Source organism: Kogia breviceps, chromosome 3 (assembly GCF_026419965.1).
Source record: "Kogia breviceps isolate mKogBre1 chromosome 3, mKogBre1 haplotype 1, whole genome shotgun sequence".
Classification (NCBI taxonomy): Eukaryota; Metazoa; Chordata; class Mammalia; order Artiodactyla; family Physeteridae; genus Kogia; species Kogia breviceps.
This window is the reverse complement of record NC_081312.1, coordinates 172,151,747-172,178,999: the sequence shown is the minus strand read 5'-3', so window position 1 is coordinate 172,178,999 and position 27,253 is coordinate 172,151,747. Positions and strand designations below refer to the sequence as shown.

The 27,253-nt window shown below is 36.0% G+C and overlaps 1 protein-coding gene across 1 annotated transcript in view; it reads left to right on the top strand.

Moving 5' to 3' along the window:
• The window catches only part of CCDC7 (coiled-coil domain containing 7), a 255,469-nt gene that overhangs the window by 213,514 nt on the left and 14,702 nt on the right, over window positions 1-27,253 (top strand). The window contains exons 24-27 of the mRNA XM_067030362.1: window positions 565-672; window positions 7,381-7,464; window positions 10,704-10,787; window positions 18,970-19,053. Of these exons, the coding sequence (XP_066886463.1) occupies window positions 565-672; window positions 7,381-7,464; window positions 10,704-10,787; window positions 18,970-19,053 (360 nt within the window). The remainder of the gene's footprint in view (window positions 1-564; window positions 673-7,380; window positions 7,465-10,703; window positions 10,788-18,969; window positions 19,054-27,253) is intronic.

Here is a 27,253-nt window from a genome sequence, read left to right as displayed (position 1 = left end):
GTGAAAAACGCAGTATCTGCAAAGTGCAATAAAGGTGAAGCACAATGAAATGAGGTATGCCTGTACTCTCCATTTCATTTCTGCTATTCATGCCACTCCAAACATCATCAGGTTTATTTCACTCATATTACATTCTCAGTCCCAGTAGACATTTGAGTTTACTAGCTAGAGTGTAGGTTTTAGAGTCTAAAGGAACAAAATTCATTTCAAACTTTTGCACTTAATAACTATGTGACCTTCCAGAATATGCATAATCTCTCTAAGCTCTATTTTCCTTATCTGTTAAATGAGAATAAAAATACCTACTTCCTAGAATTCTTATGAGGATTAAATGAGATAATATTTGAAAAGTACAGATATAATAATATCTGTCAACTAGTAGCTAGTAAATTTTTTAAAAGTTTTAGACATATTTGTATTTAGTTGAATAAGCAGTATGTTAAATTGTTAATTAAACATGATTAAATAATTATACGGTAACATCGCTCTAATTAACATTATAATTTTACCCCAATAAAAATTTAGTTTTAAATCAACTAATCTGGCAATCTATTATTATTACAGTTAAAAATGAAGCAGCCTCAGAACATCCAGATACAGCAGAAAATCTTCCAGCAGTGAATCCATCAGTTAATGACCTAATATTTCAATTAGGATTAAACAAAGTGATAGGTAAGTAGAGATTTATAATGTTTTGGCACAGTAGAACACTTTATAAGAGTTAAAATACTGCAACTGTGTAGTACAGTTGTTAAAAGAAAACAAGAAATTCAAACATAGGACAACCTTTCTCAATTTAATGCAGTTGGCCCTCTGTATCCATGGGTTTCACATCTGCAGATTCACTTGACCACAGATCAAAAATATTCTGAAAGGAAATTTTCAGAAAGTTCCAGAAAGCAAAACTTGGATTTTCCATGCACTAGCAACTATCTACATAGCATTTATCGGTATTTATATAGCATTTACATTGTATTAGGTATTATATGTAGAGATGATTTAAAGTATACAGGAGAATGTGCATAGGTTATAGGAAAATATTACTGTTTTATACAGGAGACTTGAGCAGGAACATCTTCAGGTTTTGGCATCCACAGGGGATCCTGGGACTAATCCCCTGCAGATACCAAGGGACAACTGTAATAATTTCATTATTTTATTAACCAATTGATATACCAATTAATATGTATCTTTAAAAGAATTTATCATGTGCTCATTACTGCACCAAACAACCATTAATTAGGTAATGCTTAAGAGTTTATCTGCTCATGAAAAAATATATATAGGCTTTTCCCTACATTATGAATTTTCATGACATAGACTAGATGCTATATTATCAGTTCCTCAGAGAACACAGTTTTCGTTACTTATATCATTTTTTATGATAACAAGACAATGAAAAAAATGGAACTATCACTAGATAGGCAATTTGGCTGCTTTGTGATCTTCCTATCACAAAGTTGGCAAATTTCTAATAGTTAAAAAACCTATGCTAGGGAATTCCCTGGTGGCCTAGTGATTAGGATCAGGGCTTTCACTGCCATGGCCTGGGTTCAGTCCCTGCTCAGAGAACTGAAATCTCACAAGCCATGCAACACGGCCCCAAAAAACCTGTGCTAAAGCTGGTGTGGCCAAAGGACTAAGTACTTAAGTACTTGGCAATAAGATAAATTTAAGTGTTCTGTAGCAGCTTCCAAACAACCACTTTAAAGCAGATGTCAGCAAAATGGCAGACTAAGAGGCCCTAAGCTCTTGCTCCCTGACAGAAACATTTAAAAAAAAAAAAAAAAAAAAGAAAGAAAAGAAAAAAAAAGCAGAAAGCCATCAGAACCAACTTTGTCAGACCACTGGGAAACAGTGAAATGTTTACAGTAACCAAGAGAATGCACAATGAAGAAAAAGCCATCTTCAAACTGGTAAGAAAATTTTGTGGAAATGTGAAGCAGTGCCCAGCACAAAATAAAAACTACAAAGAATAGGAGCACTCCTAGAATTGAAGGGATTACCACTAGACCCGCTCTATAGAAAATGCTAAAGCAAATCCCTGAGGTTGACATGAAAGGATGTTAGTAGGTTGAAGCTGTATGAAGGAAGAAAGATCTACGGTATAGGTAAGTACATGGCAAATATAAAAGCCAGTATTATTGTAATTTTAGTTTGGAGCTCTACTTTTAATTTTATATAATAGTTTAAAGAAAAATAATTATAACTATATTATTGGGCACACAGTATATAAAGATATGATTCATAACATCAGTATCAAAAAGAGAGGGATTGAGCCATATAGGAGTACAACTTTTGGATGTTATTGAAGTTAATTGGCATCAATTTAAACTAGATTTTTTTATAACTTTAAGGTGTTATACATAATCCTCTTGGTAACCAAAAAGAAAATATCTGTAGAATATACACAAAGGAAATGAGAAAGGAAACAAAACTAGTCCCTTAAAAAAAATCAATTGACAGACTTCGCTGGCAGTCCAGTGGTTAAGATTCTGTGCTTCCAATGCAAGGGGCATGGGTTTGATCTCTGGTTAGGGAACTAAGATCCCACATGCTGCATGGCACAGCCAAAAAATATATATATATCAACTGAACACAAAAGAATGCAGTATTAGAGGAAATGAGGAACAAAAAATATATAAGAAATACAGAAAACAAATAGCAAAATGGCATAAATAAGTCCCTTAAATGTAAATGGATTAAACTTCCTAAACAAAAGGCAGAGATTACCAGAATGGATAAAAAAAAAAAAATCCAACTATATGCTATCCATAAGAGACTCACATTAGATCAACAAAATTGACAAAACTTTAACTAGACTGATGAAGAAAAAAGAAAGAAGACTCACGCTATTAAATCAGAATAGAAATTGGGAACATTACTGCCAGTTTTACAGGAATAAAAAGCATTATATTTATTGAATAAAGAAAAAAATCATTAAATCTCAATAAAACACTCTTCATAATATTTCCTTATTTGACATTTGTATCTTTAAAAAATACAAAAGAATTTCAGCAATTTTATAGTAAAATATTTCCTCCAATATTGGGAATGAGATAAATGTGTATTATCACTATTTCTACTCATTTTTGTACTGGCAACCATAGTTATTACAAAAAATTAATAATAAAACTTGTAAGCATTCAAAGAAAGAAATAAAACTCATAAATTGCAGATGATGTAACTGTGCAGGTATGTAATCTAAAAGAATCTGTAGTCTACAGATAAACTCTTAATCATCTGGATTTATTTAAATTACTGAATATAAAGTAAAAATGTGTAAAACCCAGTTTTATTTCTATATACTAAGAACACAAAATTAGAAAATGAACATTTTTTAGGAATGATGAAATTTTGTATTAGCACCAAAACAAATAAAAAATCTAGGAATAATTATTTTTTAAAGATATGAAAGACTTCTGTCTTCCACTTTAACATGCAAAAAACTTGGAAGTCCTCACTTCTGCACTCCAAACCAAAAACAGTTGAAAAAACTGAAAGTCAACAACTCTTCTTAGCCCCATCAGAAAATTGAAGTCACAGGGCAAACTGCCACTCTCAATCTGTGGAGATAGATGAATACTGAAAATTACATATTCCTGGGAATAGAAACCAACACTGGAGCCAGCAGTTAGTAGGAAAACTTGAGAATAATTGAATAATTGCCAGAAACTGAACATGAACTAGGTTGAGCAATAAAAAAGTTCTAGGACACAGCCTTGGATATGTCATACACTTTCATGACATTTGCTTCCAGGAGCCCTACCAGGTACCTTAGCTGAGTATCAGAAATTAAATCTACTCATGCTTTCAGCAAAGGGAGGAGAAAAGTAAACATTTGAAATACACCAATATTCAAGAAAAACTACTTTACTAGAACCTAACAGATGTGAGGTAAAGGAAATTCCAAACTCCAGCCTCTTGGACTTTGAACATTGGGGAAGGGAGATATCCAAGTCCAGCCCCCTTTAGCCTTTCTGTCTAAAGAATCTTGGAAGAATTAAGAATCTAAAAGAATCAAGAATCTCGTTTCTGGGGGAAACAAGCTGAGAAGCAATTGTGAAAGTCACAGACCAGAGGAGACTGCCAATAAAAGACCAAGATCTAATCATAGGACTATAGAATGCTTTTCTGCTCCCTCATACCTTACCACCAGTTCACCAAGGCCCATGGATAATAGGGGGTTACAGATGGAAAAACTGCAATTCTCAGCTTCCATTAAAGAAGTATTTTCTAGGGAAAGCCAAAGACAATAGGGGAGACCAAAAATGGAAAATAAAGGAAATTTTAGCCTGTGATACCAGCTACAATAAAACAGAAAACACAGTCTAACTCCTCTCCAGATGAACATAAAACATCATAATAAACCCATATATACTTCAGTTCTTTTACCTGATACATCATGTCTAGCTTTAAACAAAAAACTATAAGGGGCTTCCCTGGTGGCGCAGTGGTTGAGAGCCCGCCTGCCGATGCAGGGGACGCGGGTTTGTGCCCCGGTCCGGGAAGATGCCACATGCCACATGCCGCAGAGCGGCTGGGCCCGTGAGCCATGGCTGCTGAGCCTGCGCGTCCGGAGCCCGTGCTCTGCAACGGGAGAGGCCACAACAGTGAGAGGCCCGCGTACCACAAAAAAAACCCCAAAAACAAAACAAAATAAAATAAGATAAAGGTGAAATAAAGAGGTTTTAAAACAAATAAAAAATTGAGAAAATTCATTACTAGCAGATTTCACTTTATGACAAGTACAAAGGAAAGTTCTTCAGGCTGAAAGCAAGTGACCTCAGACAGTAATTTGAATCCCCTAAAAAAGAGACTGGGTAAAAGTAATTCTGTAATTACAAAAGATAGTATAAATACATATATGTAAAGAAATAATTAAACAATAATTAAGCATACATAATGTTTTTTAAATGACTGTATTTATAGCTTATAGGTTATTATATTTATAATACATATAACAGTGCAAAAATGTGGAGGAGAGAATAATGCTATATGAGGGTAGCATTTCTATACTTCACTGGAATTACTGGAATTTACTTAGTATAATTCTGATGTAGATTCTTTTTTCATTTTGAAAAAATTGACCTATAACATTGTGTATTTAACATTTACAATGTGTTCATTTGATACATTTGTATATTGCAACAAGATGACCACCCTAGTGTTAGCTAATGTCTCCATCATGTCAGATAATTATAATTTCTTTTTAGTGGTAAGAACATTGCCTAGTCTCTTCTAAAATTGACTGTGGTGATGGCCATACAACTCTGTGAATATATCTTTAAAAACATTGAAATGAACACTTTAAATGGGCAAATTGTATAATACATTATATATGTTTTAAAGTTAGCTCAATGAATGCCAAGAAGTACAGGATTAAAAAGGATTTGAAAAGTGGGAGGGTATGATAAGGGAGAAAACTGTGACTTTTACTAGATTATGTATTTCTCCAGCACATACTTTTTAATTGCTAGTGCTTAACTTTTTAATTGCTAGTGCTTCCTTCAGATGCTGTTCTCATTGCCTCTTGCTTATTTAAGTATTCTTTGCTTCCTTAATTCAAATGAGCAAGTCCTTCTCATATATACCAGTTGGAGAAAGAACTAGAGAAGCTAAAATATAACTGCTAATACTCCCTAGTTTTGTTTTGCTATAGATCTTATTACTGTCACAAAATGTTGCTACTTAAGTATTGAAAACTTGTTCTGCCTAATCTGACATAACTGTTTCATTATGGTAATGGTGCTGCAGCAGGTAACCACCTCTACACAGATTGCACAACCTTTAATACTTACTGACTCATCCATTTCTCTGAAAAAAGACTTCCATCTGGGTATCTGAGTCATGACAGGTTTCTAACTTGAGGTACACGCTCTGTTAGAAACAAATTCACCACAAAATTTTAGACCCAATAGTTGATCATTTCAATTATTCCTTTTCAGTATAAACTCTCCTTTAATAATGTTCATGTATTTTTCTTGTAATTGGACCTAATTGCAGTTACTAAATCAAGCAAAAATTTTAAATGACATAGGAACTCAAATGGTAAGAGACCCAATCTCAATCCAGGTACTTCTACAAATGTAACCATTTCTTCCTCCCAAGCTACAAGGTCTACATGCTAAAAGGACCTGGGAGAGCACATTTTTTCAGTCCATAAAACATTCTGTTATTCTTTTCCATCACTGATGCCTACTTTGTTTACGCTTAAGTAACATTAAAAGGGCATTAAGGGCTTCCCTGGTGGCGCAGTGGTTGAGAGTCCGCCTGCCAATGCAGGGGACACGGGTTCGTGCCCCGGTCCGGGAAGATCCCACATGCCGCGGAGTGGCTGGGCCCATGAGCCGTGGCCACTGAGCCTGTCCAGAGCCTGTGCTCTGCAACGGGAGAGGCCACAACAGTGAGAGGCCCGCGTACGGAAAAAAAAAAAAAAAAAAAAAAAAAAGAAGAAAAAATAAAAGGAGGCATTAAAATATTCCTGGATGAGTCCAACTATTTCTGCTCCATGGTAAATTTCCATGGAGACCCCAGTTTGCAACATAATCTGAGGAAAAAACTGTTGTATTCCACATCACTGGGTATATATATCCCTACAGTATGATTATGAGTTTAATGTACACTTGAGTTATATTATTATCATAACTCTCCTGGATATTTTAATTTAGCATAAGAGATAGCATTGTATGGAAAAAGCACTGGTTAAAGAATTATAAGTTGGAAGGTTGTACATCAAGTTTGTCATTATCTGGATACACAATCTTGGTCAAGTCATTAACATCTCTAAGCCTCAATATATGGAGGCTTAATGATTGCTAGCGGCCATTCCAATTGTAAGGTTTAATGATTCTGCAACCCATATAGTCCATTATAATGCATATTTATTAATAACAAGGCTAATTAAGATAGTACCGCACATGGGGCTTCCTTGGTGGCGCAGTGGTTGAGAATGCACCTGTCAGTGCAGAGGACATGGGTTCGAGCCCTGGTCCGGGAAGATCCCACATGCCACAGAGCAACTAAGCCCGTGTGCCACAACTACTGAGTCTGCGCTCCAGAGCCCATGTGCCACAACTACTGAAGCCCGCACACCTGGAGCCCATGCTCCGCAACAAGAGAAGCCACCACAATGAGAAGGCTGTGCACTGAAACAAAGAGTAGCCCCTGCTTGCCACAACTAGAGAAAGTCCATGCGCAGCAACGAAGACCCAACACAGCCAAAAATAAATAAAATAAATTTAAAAAATATATATATATGTGTGTATATATATATATATTTATATATATTATAGTACCACACATGAACACACAGACACACACACATTCATGTGTTAGGGTTACTTTATAAAGTATTTTGATATCTGTTTATTTCTATAGAAATTGATCTAGAACACTTGAAAGATATTGTTAGAAGACGTGTATTAATGGCAGAAATGAAGATACAACCAAAGAGTGTCCCTGGTAAGTCTAATCCTTCCAAGTCTAATCTTTATGGTTTATTTACCTTCTTTGGAGTTTAAGTATGAATTTTTTAATGATAAGAGTACTTGTATATTATTATTATATAGGTAAAGTCTTCGTGATTGCCCTCATAATTAATTGTACTATGGTATTTACTAGAACTTTAAAAGTTAGCTAGACATTATGATTTTTAGAAATGAGCCATTTAAAAATTAAACCATAAAATTAAATGCTATAGTGGCCTTAGAATATACTTGATGCAAGTATGTTCAGTTCTGTTCTAATCTTTTTCTATTACTGGCTTAGATAGAAGGAAAAGGAGAAAGGTTTCCTGATGAATGTGATAATAACAAAGGGAATTTAACAGATAGTTAGTTCATTGGTTACCATTTCTCTCTATTTGATGGAACTATCAGGTATATTATCCTAACTCATCTGCGGTAGAGTCATTAGTTGTGTTACATAGTTTAGAGATTGTACTACAGCCTTTACTCTTGTAACAGTGATAGACACACTGCCCTTGACTTCTGGTATGACACCAAAAGAGGCAGACAATTTAACAGAGATGTAACAGAAAGAGACAAAGACAGCACTCCTAAAACCACTATTATCCAAGGCTTTTTCCCTTGGGGAGCAACAGTTGTGCTTTCAAACTGCAAAGGGAAATGACTTAAGTAAAATATTTTAGCCAAATAACTAAAAATATAAACAAGAAAACAATAATAATATGCCCTGTAAGAGGAAGAAGTCAGTATGCAGAGATGCTATATTATATATCTAAAATATTCAGTTTTCAACATAAAATTATGGGTCATGTAAAGAAACAGTAAAATGTGACATATAACAAGGAAAAAGACATGCAATAAAAACTGCTTGTGAGAATCCTAGATATTAGACCTAAAGAACAAAACTAAAAAGCAGTTATTATAAATATGTTCAAAAAACTAAATGTAAACATGATAGTGTTTCATCAAATAAAGAATATATACAAAGAGATACATTATTTTGAAAAGGAACACATGTAAATCCAGGAGTTGAAAGTACAATAACTGAAATTTTTTAAATCCAGTAGGGGGTGTTCAGTATTTTTACACTGTCAGAAGAAAGAATCAGCAAATTTAAAGTATGGAAATATAGCATGGACAGCAGAGGCATTAAAGAGCAGAAGATATCATTTTAAATAATGACAGAAAAGAAAACCAGATATTATAAATAAAATGGTTAAAATAATAAACACTAGGGCTTCCCTAGTGGCGCAGTGGTTGAGAGTCTGCCTGCCAATGCAGGGGACACGGGTTCGTGCCCCAGTCCGGGAAGATCCCGCATGCCGCAGAGCGGCTGGGCCCATGAGCCATGGCTGCTGAGCCTGCGCGTCCAGAGCCTGTGCTCTGCAACGGGAGAGGCCACAACAGTGAGAGGCCCGCGTACCGCAAAAAAAAAAACAAAACTAATAATAATAATAATAAACACTATACTTACATGCTTTGTCTTCTCCTCTCAGTTTCTCTGTATAACACAAAGTTATGTAAATAAATAATTTTAAAAACAATTGTAATAAATGAATTTATGTTTATATGTTTCATATATAAAAATGGGAAAAATTGTAAGAATTAAGTTATAAAGAGAACTATATATGTAGAATATGAAAATAACATTTCTAAATCTTGCTGGAATTTAATCTGTTTAGTATAAGTAGAAGTAGATTGTAAAATTGACTATGGTGATTGTTACACAGTTCTGTGAATATACTGATAAGCATAGAATGGACATTTAAAATGGGTCAATTGTATAACCTGTTACATGTTTTTTAAAAAATAGTTCAGCAAACTCTAAGCAGGGTAGGATTTTTTAAAACACTTAAAAGCAATAGGAGAATGTTGTGAAGGAGGAAAATTGTGGCTCTTAATAGATTAGGTTTCTCCACCCCATATCATTTATTATGCTCCTAGTTTTTAATTCAGTCTGCCCTCAAGGGCTGTTCTCACTGCCTCCCTGCTCACCTAAGGATCCTTTGATTTCTCAAACCAAATGAATCAGTTCTTCTAATTATATCTGTTGGAGAAAGACCAGAGGGCTAAAGTTTGTCTGCTGATGTTCTCCAGTTACGTGTTGCTATAGCAGAATTTACTTTGACAAATGCCATAACTTAATTACTAAAAACTTGTCCTGCCCAATCCACATGTCTTTGATTTTAGTAGTGACACCCCATATGGTCTTTACCTCTGTTTAGATTGCAGTGGTGATAAATTTGTGTTGCCTCAGTGATAGAGCATATTTGAAATATTCATGGGTTCAGCCATTTCTCCAAAGGAAGACTTCCAATCTATAAATTCTGGATATGACAGGTTCCAACTTCACTTACATGCTGTGTTAGAACCAATTTTTGCCCACACAGAACTTTACGCAACAGGTGACACAGAGTCACCAATTCTCATTATTCCTTTTGCAATATAAAATTCCTTTAAATAAATTTTTTTCTGATATTGGACCTAGAGCATCATTTCTGAATCCAACAAAAAGTAAAAACCATGTAAAGACTCAAATGGAAAGGGGTACAATATCAGTGCTCACATTCCTGCAAATTACCCATTTCCTCTCCTCCACAGGGGAGAAAAGGTCTACATGCTAAGAGAACGTGAGAGGGTGCTTTATCTCTGTCCACAAATTACTTGTTTTTCTTTTCCATCAATGATGCCTACTTGACAAACAGTTACATAACCTTAAAAAAAAGGGAATTAAAGTATTCCTGGACAAGTCAAAGAATTTCTGCCTCACAGTAAAATTCTGTGACTGTGATGCCCGTTGTTTGCAATTTAACCTGGGAAAAAATGTCATGTCTGGCCTCACCAGGTATATCTTTACGATATGAATATGCTTTTAATGTAGAGAAAAAAGTTATATTTATTAAAATAAACTCTCTAGGATGACTTAAATTTGCAGAAGACTTTGTATTGTATGGATAAAACCCTAGTTAAGGAATTATGAGGTATCAGTTTATGGATCAGTTTTTGCCTTGGTCAAATCACTAACCGTTTCTAGGCATCAGTATAATGAGGCTTGTATGATTGCTAACGGCCCTTCCAACTCTAAGGTCCTGTGAGTCCAGGCATTTCATTATAATTGTTGTCCTATAATTTTAAAATGCTAATTAAAGGAGTACTATACACACAAACACACACACACAAACACATGTTAATATATACCTTACAAAAGTATTTTGAAACTGTTTATTTCTATAGACACTGATCGAGAGAGCTTTCCAGATACTATTGGAAGAGGTATAATAAGGGGTGAAATCAAGACACAATCCAAGAGTCATCCTGGTAAGAACAAGAATATTTCAAGTCTATTTCTGCTTTATTTATCTTCTTTGGAGTTTAAGTTTGGATCTAAATGACTATGTACCTATATGCTATTATTATAGGATGAAACGTTTTCAATAATTCCCACCTATTATTGGAACTCTAGCAGTAACTAACAATGGAAAATAGGTTACACAGTGTAAGTTTCAGAACCCATTCATTTAAAACTTATCCCTAAAAATTCAATGCTGTAGGAAGCTTAGAATATGCTTGATGGAAACATTTCAAATGTTGCTCTACTCACTTTCTTTTTCAGGCTAGAAAGATAGTTGCTGTGTATTTGCAAAAGCAGAAAGGCTAGCTTAAAAGAGAGATTTCATTGCTTACTAATTCCCTCTATATAATTGAAATACCAGGCACATTTTCAGTATCTCAGGTGAAGTAGAGGTGTTTAATTTTGTTATATAGTCCGTAGTTTACACTACTGCCCCTTGTCTTGGTGTTACAGTGTTTGACACACTGCTTCTTGATCTTTGGTGTGATATTAAAGGAGGCAGAGAGCTTAACAGAAAAACAAGGGAAAGAGACAGTCAAGAGGAAAAACAAGTGTCATCCAAAGGTGACTGTTTGCATGCCCAAGTCTGTGCCCCCAGAGGAGCAACATTAGAAGATTCACACTGCAGAGAAGGAGACTTCTCTACAATAGAATATATTCCAGCCAAGTCACTAAATAAATAATCAGGCAAACAGCAACAGCAAGCCTCCAAAGGGGAGGGGAACTCAGTATCCAGATTTCTTACAAGATATTGTCTAGAATGCCCAGTATAAACCCCCGAAAAATATGAGACATGCAAAGAAACAGTAAAGTGTGAATCATATACTAGGAACTTCAGGAAGGGTAGGCTTAAAAAACAATTTAAGCAGTGGGAGGGTATTGTGAGGAGGGAAATTATGATGCTTACTAGATTGCAGATTTCTCTAGCACATACTCCCTTTTCCCTCGTCCTTAGTTCTATCTGCTATCAAATGCTCCTCTTAATGTTTCCTTGCTTATATAAGCATCTTTACATGCTTCTTTCAACTGGGCCTGTCATTCTTAACCTATACCAGTTGGAGAAAAACCAGAGAGCGTCAATTATATCTACTCAGTTGTATCTTTAACACTTACTTCTGGTCTCAGCCATTACAACAAAGTAAGATCCACCTTATGGTGTCAGGTTCAGGATAGGTTTCCAACCTCTGGTACATGCTCTTCTGTAACTAGCTTTCATTCACAAAACACTGGACACATAATTTGACCCAAGTCAGCAATCCTACTTAACCCCTTTTTCAATATGAATTTTTCTTTAATAACTTTCATGTATTAAAACAAAATACATGAATGTTATTCCTCTCCTTTGACCTGGTTAGTACTTTCTAAATCCCACCAAATGTCCAAATCACATAAAAACTCAAATGGAATGGGATGCAGTCCCAGTGCTGGTACTGCTGCAGATTTACCCATTTCCCCCTCCCCAGCTACCAGGTGTACATAGTAAGAGGACCTGATAGGCAGTTTTTCTTAGACCACAGAATATCTTGTTACTCTTCTACATCTTTGATGTCTACTTGATTTACATAGCCTTAAAAATGGCATTAAACATTCTTGAGAGAGTCAAAGAATTTCTGCCTGGTAGTAACTTTCCGTGATGTGGGACCATGCTTTGTCGCTTGACCAGTGGGAAGAAAATGCCACGTTCCACTCATAGGTATATCCTTACAGTATGAGTGTCCTCTTAGTGTAAACTTGGCAGTTATATCATTTACACGATCTCCCCAAGATGATTAAAGTTTGTATGGGACAGTGCATTGTGTATGAAAAGCACTGGTTAAGGAATTATGGGGCATCATCTTGTACTCAGTTTTGCATTATCTTGGTGTGTGTTCTCAATCAAGTCACAAAACATCTCTAAGCTTCAATATCATGAGGCTTATATGATTGCTAAGAGCCCTTCAAATTCTAATATTTTAGACCCAGACTGGCTGAATGGATACTAAAACAAGACCCATATATATGCTGTCTACAAGAGACCCACTTCAGACCTAGGGACACATACAGACTGAAAGTGAGGGGATGGAAAAAGATATTCCATGCAAATGGAAATCAGAAGAAATCTGGAGTAGCAATTCTCATATCAGACAAAATAGACTTTAAAATAAAAACTATTACAAGAGACAAAGAAGGCCACTACATAATGATCAAGGAATCAATCCATGAAGAAGATATAACAATTGTAAATATTTATGCACCCAACATAGAAGCAGCTCAATACATAAGGCAAATACTAACAGCCATAAAAGGGGAAATCTACAGTAACACAATCATAGTAGGAGACTTTAACACCCCACTTTCACCAATGGACAGAGCATCCAAAATGAAAATTAATAAGGAAACACAAGCTTTAAATGATACATTACAGAAGATGGACTTAATTGATATTTATAGGACATTCCATCCAAAAGCAACAGAATACACATTTTTCTCAAGTGCTCATGGAACATTTTCCAGGATAGATCATATCTTGCATCACAAATCTAGCCTTGCCAAATTTAAGACAATTGAAATCGTATCAAGTATCATTTCCGACCACAATGCTCTGAGACTAGATATCAATTACAGGAAAAGATCTGTAAAAAATACAAACACATGGAGGCTAAACAGTACACTACTTAATAACGAAGTGATCACTGAAGAAATCAAAGAGGAAATCAAAAAATACTTCGAAACAAATGACAATGGAGACATGACGACCCAAAACCTATGGGATGCATCAAAAGCAGTTCTAAGAGGGAAGTTTATAGCAATACAATCACACCTTAAGAAACAGGAAACATCTCGAATAAACAAACTAACTTTGCACCTAAAGCAATTAGAGAAAGAAGAACAAAAAAAACCCCAAGTAGCAGAAGGAAAGAAATCATAAAGATCAGATCAGAAATAAATGAAAAAGAAATGAAGGAAATGATAACAAAGATCAGTAAAACTAAAAGCTGGTTCTTTGAGAAGATAAACAAAATTGATAAACCATTAGCCAGACTCATCAAGAAAAAAAGCGAGAAGACTCAAATCAGTAGAATTAGAAATGAAAAAGGAGATGTAACAATGGACACTGCAGAAATACAAAAGATTAGAGATTACTACAAGCAACTGTATGCCAATAAAATGGACAACCTGGAAGAAATGGACAAATTCTTAGAAATGCACAACCTGCCGAGACTGAACCAGGAAGAAATAGAAAATATGAACAGACCAATCACAAGCACTGAAATTGAAACTGTGATTCAAAATCTTCCAACAAACAAAAGCCCAGGACCAGATGGCTTCACAGGCGAATTCTATCAAACATTTAGAGAAGAGCTAACACCTTTCCTTCTCAAACTCTTCCAAAAGATAGCAGAGGGAGTAACACTCCCAAACTCATTCTATGAGGCCGCCATAACCCTGATACCAAATCCAGACAAAGACATCGCAAAGAATCAAAACTACAGGCCAATATCAGGGATGAACATAGATGCAAAAATCCTCAACAAAATACTAGCAAACAGAATCCAACAGCACATTAAAGAGATCATACACCATAATCAAGTGGGGTTTATTCCAGGAATGCAAGGATTCTTCAATATACACAAATCAACAATACACACCATATCAACAAACTGAAGGAGAAAAACCATATGATCATCTCAATAGATGCAGAGAAAGCTTTTGACAAAATTCAACACCCATTTATGTTAAAAACCCTGCAGAAAGTAGGCATAGAGTGAACTTTCCTCAACATAATAAAGGCCATATATGACAAACCCACAGCCAGCATCGTTCTCAATGGTGAAAAACTGAAAGCATTTCCTCTAAGTTCAGGAACAAGACAAGGTTGCCCACTCTCACCACTCTTATTCAACATAGTTTTGGAACTTCTAGCCACAGCAATCAGAGAAGAAAAAGAAGTAAAAGGAATCCAAATAGGAAAAGAAGAAGTAAAGCTGTCACTGTTTGCAGATGACAGGATACTATACATAGAGAATCCTAAGGATGCTACCAGAAAACTACTAGAGTTCATCAATGAATTTGGTAAAGTAGCAGGATACAAATTTAATGCACAGAAATCTCTGGCATTCTTATACACTAATGATGAAAAATCTGAGAGTGAAATTAAGAAAACACTCCCATTTACCATTGCAACAAAAAGAATAAAATATCTAGGAATAACCTACCTAAGGAGACAAAAGACCTGTATGCAGAAAATTATAAGACACTGATGAAAGAAATTAAAGATGATACAAATAGATAGAGAGATATACAATGTTTTTGGATTGGAAGAATCAACATTGTGAAAATGACTCTACTACCCAAAGCAATCTACAGATTCAATGCAATCCCTATCAAACTACCACTGGCATTTTTTACAGAACTAGAACAAAAAATTTCACAATTTGTATGGAAACACAAAAGACCCCGAATAGCCAAAGCAATCTTGAAAACGAAAAATGGAGCTGGAGGAATCAGGTTCCCTGACTTCAGACTATACTACAAAGCTACAGTAATCAAGACAGTATGGTACTGGCACAAAAACAGAAATATAGATCAATGGAACAGGATAGAAAGCCCAGAGATAAACCCACACGCATATGGTCACCTTATCTTTGATAAAGGAGGGAAGAATATACAGTGGAGAAAAGACAGCCTCTTCAATAAGTGGTGCTGGGAAAACTGGACAGATACATGTAAAAGTATGAAATTAGAACACTCCCTAACACCACATACACAAAAATAAACTCAAAATGAGTTAAAGACCTACATGTAAGGGCAGACACTATCAAACTCTTAGAGGAAAACATAGGCACAACACTCTATGACGTAAATCACAGCAAGATCCTTTTTGACCCACCTCCTAGAGAAATGGAAATAAAAACAAAAATAAACAAATGGGACCTAATGAAACTTAAAAGCTTTTGCACAGCAAAGGATACCATAAACAAGACCAAAAGACAACCCTCAGAATGGGAGAAAATAGTTGCAAATGAAGCAACTGACACAGGAGTAATATCCAAAATTTATAAGCAACTCATGCAGCTCAGTAACAAAACAAACAACCCAATCCAAAAATGGGCAGAAGAACTAAATAGACATTTCTCCAAAGAAGATAGCCAACAAACACATGAAAGAATGCTCAACATCATTAATCATTAGAGAAATGCAAATCAAAACTACAATGAGATATCATCTCACACCAGTCAGAATGGCCATCATCAAAAACTCTAGAAACAATAAATGCTGGAGAGGGTGTGGAGAAAAGGGAACATTCTTGCACTGTTGGTGGGAATGTAAACTGATACAGCCACTATGGAGAACAGTATGGAGGTTCCTTAAAAAACTACAAATAGAACTACCATATGACCCAGCAATCCCACTACTGGGCATATACCCTGAGAAAACCATAATTCAAAAAGAGTCATGTACCAAAATGTTCATTGCAGCTCTATTTACGATAGCCAGGACATGGAAGCAACCTAAGTGTCCATCAACAGATGAATGGATAAAGAAGATGTGGCACATATATACAATGGAATATTACTCAGCCATAAAAAGAAATGAAACAGTTATTTGTAGTTAGGTGGATGGACCTGGACTCTATCATAGAGAGTGAAGTAAGTCAGAAGGAGAAAAACAAATACTGTATGCTAACACATATATATGGACTCTAAGAAAAAAACGTCATGAAGAGACTAGGTGTAGGACGGGAATAAAACACAGACCTACTAGAGCATGGACTTGAGGATATGGGGAGGGGGAAGGGTAAGGTGTGACGAAGTGAGAGAGTGGCATAGGATGTATACACTACCAAATGTAAAATAGATAGGTAGTGGGAAGCAGCCGCATAGCACAGGGAGATCAGCTCGGTGCTCTGTGACCACCTACAGGGGTGAGGTAGGGAGGGTGGGAGGGAAGGAGATGCAAGAGGGAAGAGATATGGGAACATGCATATGTATAACTGATTCACTTTGTTGTAAAGCAGAAACACACCATTGTAAAACAGTTATACTCCAATAAAAATGTTTTTTAAAAAAATTCTTATGTTTTATGATTGTGCAGTGCTGACATTATATTACTTCTCTTCTGTAATACAAGTACTATTTACGTTAGTACTACACACAGACACAAAGACACACATACATGTGTGTTAATGGTTACCTTAGAATGTGTTTTGAAATTTTTTTTCTGTCTATGGAGACTGATATAAAACGCATGAGAGATACTGTTGGAAGAGAAAAAGCAGTTGATGAAATCAAGACACATCATCAGAATCACCCTAGTAAGAACAAGAATTTTCCAAGTCTAACATTTATAGTTTATGTCTTCTTTGGGATTTAATTAACTATTAATAATTAATGATAACTAACTGTATGTTAGTGTTAATGGGCAGTGATCTTCATGAATTCCTCTTATAATTAGTTAAATTCTAGTATTTACTATCAATGGAAATTTAGCTGAATATTTTTTAGTTGTAATCTCATCCATTTGGAAAGTAATCCATGTAATCCAATGCTCTAATGACCTTATAATATGCTTGGTTTATGTATTTATAACTGCGATTCTACTCACTTTCTTGCTGGCTTAGAAAGGAATATTGCTTTGAAATTGAAAAAGCAAAAAAGCTAGTTGATGAGTGGTATAAGAAGAGGAATATAACAGTTATTTCACTGATTACCAATTTCCTCTACATAATTAAGTTGGTGTGTAAATTTATATCTCTAGTAGAGTGGAGTTCTCTAGCTGAGTTTTATTATTCACAGATTACTGCTTTAGTCTTGGTGTAACAGGGTTCGATACATTTCTCTTTGGTGCAAGAAATACTGTCGTTACAAACTTTTTACAGAATTGATGCTGAAAGCTAGCATTGGAAAGTAACTGAATCCTCAGATATAAGCGCCAAAATATGTGTTTTCACTGGAATTTAAGGCAAGATTTCTGAAACTTTGCTTTTGAATGCTTTATTTTATTATATTCTCGCTTTTATTCCTGTAAAAAAGTAGTGTTATAAATGAATCAAATAAATATTACTTGCTCCAACAGCTTTTAACTGGGGAAAAGCTGGTGGTGTAAAAATGAAATTGTTGGAACCAAGCAGTTAAATTTGGTGTATTACGATAAGCCATTTTTCCATGTCTTTAATTTTCAGAGTATTTTTGGTTAGGTTCTTTCAATTAATTTTTGTTTCAGTGTTGCTTATTAATAGGAGTCCTTGTCAGTTTGAATAACAGCCTTAGACACAACAATAAAGTGCTTTCATTTATGTGCGTTCAATTCTGGGATGAAGTGAGAGAGTGGCATGGACTTTTATGTACTACCAAATGTAAAATGGATCACTAGTGGGAAGCAGCCACATAACACAGGGAGTTCAGCTTGGTGCTTTGTGACCACCTAGAGGTGTGGGATAGGGAGGGTGGGAGGGAGACACAAGACAGAGGAAATATGAGGATATATGTGTATGTATAGCTGATTCACTGTTATGAAGCAGAAACTAACACACCATTGTAAAGCAATTATACTCCAACAAACATGTTTAAAAATAAAATAAAATACAAAAAAATCATGGCTTTTAACCACAAAGTTATTAATTTTATATTTATTAGTGGTAAATTTATAATTAAACACTAAATAAAATTTGAAAGACAGAAACTGCTCTGAGGAAAGGAGTTGAAATGAATGTACTGATCAGATACAAAAATGAAAGTGTTTTGTCCCACCTCACCAGGTACATCCCTCCCATATGAATGTGTTTTTAATATACACAGGAGAGTTATATTTATTAAGAAAAACTCCCTAGGATGACTTAAATTTGCAAAAGACTTTATATTTTATGGAAAAAGTCCTAGTTATGGAACTATGAAGCCTCAGTTTATGAGTCAGTTTTGTCATTACCTGGGTATATGGTCTTGCTTAAATCACTAAGCATTTCTACGCCCCAGCATAATGAGGTTTATACAACTGCTAATGACTCTTCTAATTCTAAGGTATTATGTCTGCAGTCCAGACATTTCATTATAGTTCTTCTTCTACAATAAAAAGATCTAATTAAAGGATACACACATTCTACACACACACAAACATACACATGTTAATATTTAGTTTACAAAAGTATTTTGAAACTGTTTATTTCTATAGAGACTGATACAGAACGCTTCCCAAATGTTGTTGGAAGAAGTATTATGAAGGGTGAATTCAAGACACAACCCAAGAATCGTGTTGGTAAGAACAAGAATATTTCATGTCTATTTCCTGTTTTTTATCTTCTCTGAAGTTTATTTAACTTTGGATCTTTAGTGACTACAGTACCTATATGCTATTATTACAGGATAAAAAGTCTTCACAAATTCCCTCCTATAATTACTGGAATTCTAGCAGTTGCTATCATTAGAGAATTAGCTGCATATTTTTAATTTTAGAATTCATTCAATTAAAAAAGTGATCCATAAAAATTGAGTGATACAGTGAGCTTGGAACATGCTTGATGGAAACATCTCAAGTGCTGTTCTACTCACTTTCTTTTTCAGGCTAGAAGTATAGTTGCTTTGTATTTGCAAATGCAGAAATGCTATTTTATGAATGGGATTAAAAGAGGGATTTAGCAGATAGTTATTTCATTGGTTACTAATTCCCTCTATATAATTAAAATATCAGACACATTTTCAATATCTCAGGTGAAGTAGACACCTTTAGTTCTGTTATATAGCTTATAGTTCACACTATTGCCCCTTGTGGTGGCATAACAGTGTTTGACACACTTCTTCTCGATTGGTGTGATACCAAAGGAGGCAGAGAGCTTAACAGAAAAATAAGGGAAAGAGACAGTTGCCAGAATCCTTTTTAAAACAACGGTCATTGAAAATGGTGGAGTAATAACCCTGAGCTCACGTTAGCTCATGGGCATAGCAAAATTACAACTATTTACAGAACAACCATTGATGTAAAAGACTGTAACCTACCAAGAAAGGTCTTCTAGAACTAAGAATATTAAAAAGGGATGACAGCAAGGCAGGTAGTAGGGGGAGAGTCACAGTATAGTCAGGTCCCTAGCTTGGGCAACTCATGAATGGGAGAATAATTACAGTTACAGAGATTCTCCCCAACGAGTAAGGGGTCTGAGCCCCACATCAGTCTGCCCAGCCTGGAGGTTCTGCAACAAGAAGATGAGTCCCCTTTGAAGGCCAGTGGGGCTTGCCTTTAGGGGTTCCAGAGGGCTCTGCAAAATATAGGCTTCACTCTCCAAGGACACACACAAAATCTCACATGCTTCAGGACCCAGCATAGAGGCAGTAATTTAAAGGATTTGATGTCAAACTTACCTGCTAATCTTGAAGAGTCTCCCTAGGGACACAGACACTGACAGTAGCCATTCTTGAGAGCTCGTTCTACCACTGGTGCTGCAGCACCATTTGGGAATCTGCCCCACCAACAACAACCAACCTGTAGGCACCAGTACTGGGAAGCCTCAGGCTAAGCAACTAACTGGGCAGTGACACATCCCAACCCATCAGAAGAGAGACTGCTTTAAGACTTTCTGAGCCCAAAGCCACCCCTGGACACATACCAGCACACCAGAGGGTCTAGGACTAGGCACCACACACCAATGTGCAGGCAGTAGACCCAGGACCCACAGGGCCCTGCAGCCAGAGACCCAGATCCACCCACCAGTGGGCAGGCACCAGCTCCAGAATCACTGACTCTACCCACCAATAAGCTTGCTCTAGCTTCAGGAACAGCCTCTCCAACCAGCAGAGGGACACCAGCCCCAAGGCGATGACATCTCTGCTATAGCCTCACCCACCAGTGGGTGGACACCAGATGCAAGAAAATGCATCCCTGCAGCCTGCAGACTCAGCCCACCCACCAGAAGGCCAGAACCATCTCTGAGATTGGCTGAGCCAAGCCCCACCTGCTGACAAGGCAACACAAGCTTTGGGACCCATGGACCACACAGTCAACTGTGTAAGGAACCAGACCCACCCACCAGCAGTCTGTTGCCATCTCTGGAAGTCCTCAGCCCTGCAGCCAGACCCCAGAAGCTGTCACTGCCTGCCTTTGGTCTGGCACTGTCCCTTGGATCTGGCTTCACCCATTGGTGGGCTGGCCCCAGCCTCAGGATCTCCTAGACCTGACTCCATTCACCAGTGATACAGAACTAACCCCGGGGCTCCCCAGGGTTCTACAGCCAGCCACCTTGTGACCCAACCCTGCCAACCAGTGGCCAGAAGCCTCCACACAGGAAGGTCCTGGCAAACAACCAGACTGGGGGCCAACCAGGCCAACCAGGCCACCCATAGCTATCAGCTTGCCACAACAGAAGGACCCGCACAGCACATATAGGGACAGTCCTAGAGGATATAGCTCTGATGACGAGAGAGCAGTGTACTGCTGGGATTCATAGGAATTCTCTTGCAAAAGGCCTCTTCAAGGTTGGGAAATGTAACCAACCTCCCAGATACATAGAAATATAAACATTAAGTTAGACAAAATGAGTCAACAGAGGAAAATGGTCCAAATGAAGGAATAAGATACAACCCCAGAAGAAGAGCTAAGTGAAGTAGAGATAGACAACTACCCAACAACGAATTCAGGGTGATGGTCCCAAACAACTTGGGAGAAGAATGGATGGACAGAGTGAGAAATTGAAGTTTTTAACAAAGAGTTGGACAATATAAATACTAAACAGATGAAGAATACAATAACTGAAATGAAAAATACACTAGGAGGAATCAGCAGTAGACTAAATGGTACAGAGGAACAGATCAGTGGGCTGGAGGACAGAGTAGTGGAAATCACTGATGTTTAGCAGAAAAAAAGAATGGAAAGAAATGAAGACTGTTAAAGAGACTTTGGGACAACATCAAACATATTAACATTCACATTAGAGGGGTCCCAGGAGAAGAAGAGAGAAAAAAGGTGACAGAGAACATATTTAGACATAATAGCTGAAAATGTCCCTAACTAGAGAGATGAACAAATCCCAGTCCAGAAAGAGCAGAGAGTTCCAATCCGAAGAGGAACACACCAACACACATTGTAATTAAAAATGCAAAAATTAAAGCTAAAGAGAATATTAAAAGCAGCAAGGGAAAAGTGACAAGTTACATACAAGGGAACACCCATAAGGCTATCAGCTGACTTTTCAGCAGAAACTTTGCAGGCAGAAGGCAGTGGCAAGATATATTTAAACTGATGAAAAGGAAAACCTAGAACCAAGAATACTCTATCCAGCAAAGCTGTCATTCACATTTCATGTAGACATCAAAAGCTTTACAGGCAAGCAAAAGCTGAAAGAGTTCCACACCACCAAGCCAGCTTTACCAGAAATGTTAAAGGGACATCTCTAAGCAAAAAAGAAAAGGCCACAACTATAAACATGAAAATTATGAAAGGAAAAGCTCATCAGTAAAAGCAAATATATAGTAAAAGTAGAAAACCATATGCAAAGCTCATAAGAAGGATTAAAGACAAAAATGGTAAAGTCATCTATAACCACAATAAGAACTTAACAGATACACAAAATAATTAGATGTAAAATATGTCAAAAATAGTATAATCATGAGGGGAGGAGAGTACAAATGAAGCATAGTTAAAATGTGTTTGAAATTAAGAGATCAAACTTCAGATAGATAGATAGATAAATAGCTGTATATAAACCTCATGATAACCACAACCAAAAATTCTGTAATAGATACACAAAGAAGAGAAAGTAATCCAAACATAACACTAAAGATAGTCATCAAATCACAAAAGAATAAAAGAAGAAGGGAACAAAAAGACCTAGAAAAACAACCCCAAAACTATTAACAAAACTACTATTAACTATTCTTATGGCAATAAGAACACACATATCAATAATTACATTTAAATGAGCTAAATGCTCCGATCAAAAGACATGGAGTTGCTGAATGGATACAAATGCAAGACCTTTATATATGCTACCTAAAAGAGACTCACTTCTGATCTAAAGACACAGACTGAAAGTGAAGAGATTGAAAAAGTAATTCCAGGCAAATGGAAATCAAAAGAAAGCCCAGGTAGCAATAATTATATCAGACAAAATAGACTTTAAGACAAAGACTGTAATAAGCAACAAAGAAGGATGTTACATAATGATCAAAGGATCAATCCAAGAAAAAGATGTAACATTGAAAATATATATGCACCCAACTTAGGAGCTCCTTAATAAATAAAGCAAATGTTAACAGACATAAAGGGAGAAACAGACAGTTACACAACAATAGTAAGGTACTTTAAAAGCCCACTCAAGTCAACAGACAGATATCCATAAGGAGACACTAGCCTTAAATGACACATTAGGCCATATGGACTTAATAGATTGGTATAGAACATTCCATCCAACAGCAGCAGAACACACATTCAAGTCCACATGGAACATTCTCTAGGAATGTTAGGCCACAAAACAAGCCTTGGTAAATTTAAGAAAACTGAAATCATATCAAGTATCTTTTCCCACCACAACACTATGAGACTAGAAATCAACTAAAAGAAAATACTGCAGAAATCACAAACACACAGAAGCTAAGCAACATGCTACTAAACAACCAATGGATCATGAAGAAATCAAAAAGGAAATCAAAAAAATACCTAGAGACAGATGAACAGAAAATGATCCAAAAATCTATGAGATGCAGCAAAAGCAGTTCTAAAATAAAAATTTATACTGATACAAACAAACCTCAGGAAACATGAAAAATCTCAAATGAACAACTTAACTTACACCTAAAGGAAGTAGGAAAAAGATGAACAAACAAAACACAAAGTTAGCAGAAGGAAAGAAATAATAAAGACCAGAGAAGAAATAAATGAAATAGAGACTTAAAAATGGAAAATATCAATGAAACTATAACCTGTTTCTTTGAAAAGATAAACAAAATTGACATACCTTTAGCCAGATTCATCAAGAGTAAGATGCAGGGCCCATATCAATAAAATCAGAAATGAAAAAGACGTTACAACCAACACCACAGAAGTGCAACTGATCATGAGACATTATTTGGAAAAAACGTATGACAGGGGCTTCCCTGGTGGCGCAGTGGTTGAGAATCCGCCTGCCGATGCAGGAGACACGGGTTCGTGCCCTGGTCCGGGAAGATCCCACATGCCGCGGAGCAACTGAGCCCGTGAGCCATGGCCGCTGAGCCTGTGCGTCCGGAGCCTGCGCTCCGCAACGGGAGAGGCCACAACAGTGAGAGGCCCGCATACCGAAAAAAAAAAAAAAAAAAAAAAAAAAAAAAAAAAAAAAAAAAAACGTATGACAATAAGACAGACAACCTAGAAGAAATATACAATCTCCCAAGACTGAAACAGGAATAAAAAGAAAATATGAACAGACCAATTATCAGTAATGTAATTGAACCAGTAATAAAAAAAAATAACCAAAAACCGGAAGTCCAAGAACAAGTGGCTTCATAGGGGAATTCTACCAAACATTTAGAGAAGAATTAATACCTATACTTCTCAAAGTATTGCACAAGGTTGCAGAGAAAGGAATGTTTCCAAAGTCATTCTATAAGGCCAGCATCACATGATACCAAAATGAGACAGACATATCACAGAACAGAAAATTACACAGGTGAAAGTTGATGCAGAAACTCTCAAAAAATATTAGCAAACTGACTCCAACAATACATTATAATGATCATACACCATGATTAAGTGGGATTTATCCCAGGGATACAAGGACATTTCAGTGTCTGCAGATCAATCAGTGTGATACATCACATTAACAAATTAAAGAATAAAAACTATATGATTATCTCAATAGATACAGAAAAAGATTTTGACAAAATTCAGCATCCATTTATGATAAAAACTCTCCAGCAAGTAGGCATAGAGGGAACCCACCTCAACATAATAAAGGCCATATATGATAATCCCATAGCTAACATTATACTCAACAGTGAAAACATGAAAGCATTTCCTCTAAGATATGAAACAAGGATGCCCACTGTTGCCACTTTTATTCAACATATGATTAGAAGTCTTAGCCACCACAGTCAAACAAGGAAAAGAAAAAAAAAGGAATCCAAATTAAAAAGGGACAGTAAAATTGTCACTTTATAGACAACATACTAAACAAAGAGAATCCTAAAAACAGCTACCAAAAAAATACTAGAGCTCAAGGATAAATTCAGTAATTTTCAGGTACAAAATTAATATAGAGGAGTATGTTGCAATTCTATACACAAACAAACTATCAGAAAGAAATTAAGGAAACAGTCTCATTTACAGTTGCATCAAAAATAATAAAATACTTAGGAATAAACTTACATAAGGAGGTAAAAGACTTGAAATCAGAAAATTATAAGACACTGATGAAAGAAATTGAAGATGACACAAACAGATGGAAAGATATACCATGTTCATGGATTGGAAGAATTAATATTTGTTAAAATGACTGTATTACCCAAGGCAGTCTACAGATTCAGTGCAAAACCTATCAAAGTACCAAAGGCATTCTTAGAATTAGGAGAAATAATTTCAAAATAGTATAGAAACCAAAAAGACCCTGAATAGACAAAACAATCTTGAGAAAGAAAAACAGAGATAGTGGTAGCATGCTCCCTAACTTCAGACTATACTACAAGGCTACAATAATCAAAGCTGTATGATACTGGTACAAAATCAGATACATAGATCAAAGGAACAGAATAGAGGGCCCAGAAGTAACCCCACACACTTATGGCCAATTAATCTATGACAAAGGAGACACGAAAAGAGAAGTCTATTCAATAAGTGGTGCTGGGAAAACCAGACAGCTACATGTAAAATAATAAAATTAGAATATTCTCTAACACCATATACAAAACTAAATGCAAAGTGGATTAAAGATCTAAATGTAAGACTGGAAACCATAAAACTTTGGAAGAAAACTTAGGCAGAACACACTTTGACATAAATGGTGGCAATATTCTTTTGGATATGTCTCTTCAAGAAAACAAAAGCAAAAATAAACAAATGGGAACTAATTGAACTTAAAAGCTTTTCCACAACAAAGGAAACCAGAGACAAAATGAAAAGACATCTTACTGATGGGAGAAAATATTTACAAATGATATAACTGTTAAGGGGTTAATATCCAAAATATATATACAGCTCATACAACTCAATATCAAAAACATGAACACCCAATTAAAAAGTGGGCAGAAGACCTGAATAGACATTTTTCCAAAGAAGACATGTAGTTGACCAACAGATGTATGAAAAGATGCTCAACATCACTACTTAATATACTGATACGCAAATCAAATCACAATATCACCTCACACCTGTCAGAATGGTTAGCATCAAAAAACTACAAATAACAAATGTTGGCAAGAGTGTGGAGAAAAGGGAACCCTTCTACACTGTTGGTCAGAAAGTAAATCGGTGTGGCCACTGTGGAAAACAGTATGGAGGTTTCTCAAAAAACTAAAAATAGAGCTACCATATGACCCAGCAGTCCAAAACAACCAAACACAGTAATTCAAAAAGATGCATTCACCCGAATGTTCATAGCAGCATTATGTACAATTGCCAACATATAGAAACACCCTAAGCGTCCATTAACAGATGAATGGATAGAGGAGATGTACATATGCACACACACAATGGAATACTATGGACCGTAAAAAAGAACAAAACTTTGCCTTTGGCAGCAACATAGATAGAGGACATTATGCTAAGTGAAGTAAGTCAGACAAAGACAACTACTGTATGATACCACTTACATATGAAATCTAAAAAGTACAACAAACTAGTGAATATAACAAAAAAGCAGATTCACAGATACAGAGAAAAAACTAGTGGTCACCAGTGGAGAGAAAATGGTGGAGGAGCAAGATAAGGGTAAGGGATTAAGAAGTACAAACTACTATATTTCAAATAAATAAGCTATAAGGATGTATTGTAGTGCACAGGGAATATAGCCAATATTGTATAATAACTGTAAATGGAATTAACTTTTAAAAAATGTGAGTCACTATGTTGTACACCTGAAACTTGTATAATATTGTAAATCAAATATGCCTCAATAAAAAATTTTTTTAAAAACTGTCATCCAAAGGTGATTGCATGCATGCTCAAGGCTGTGCCCACAGAGGAGCAACATTAGAAGCTGCACACTGCAGGGAAGGATACTTCAGTAAGACAGAAGATAGTTTAGCCCAGTCACTAAATAATTAATCAGGCAAACAACAAGCCTTCAAAGGGAATGGGAGCTCAGTATCCAGATTTCCTACAATATATTAGATACACTGCCCCCCCTCAAAATATGAGACATGCAAAAAAAAACAGTAAAGTATGAACTAAGGAAAAAAAGCAGACCACAATGTGGTTCCAGATGTAAGATACTATAAAACAGTTATAAATATTTTTGAAGAATTAAAGAAACCCATGCTTAAAACAGAAAGGAATATTG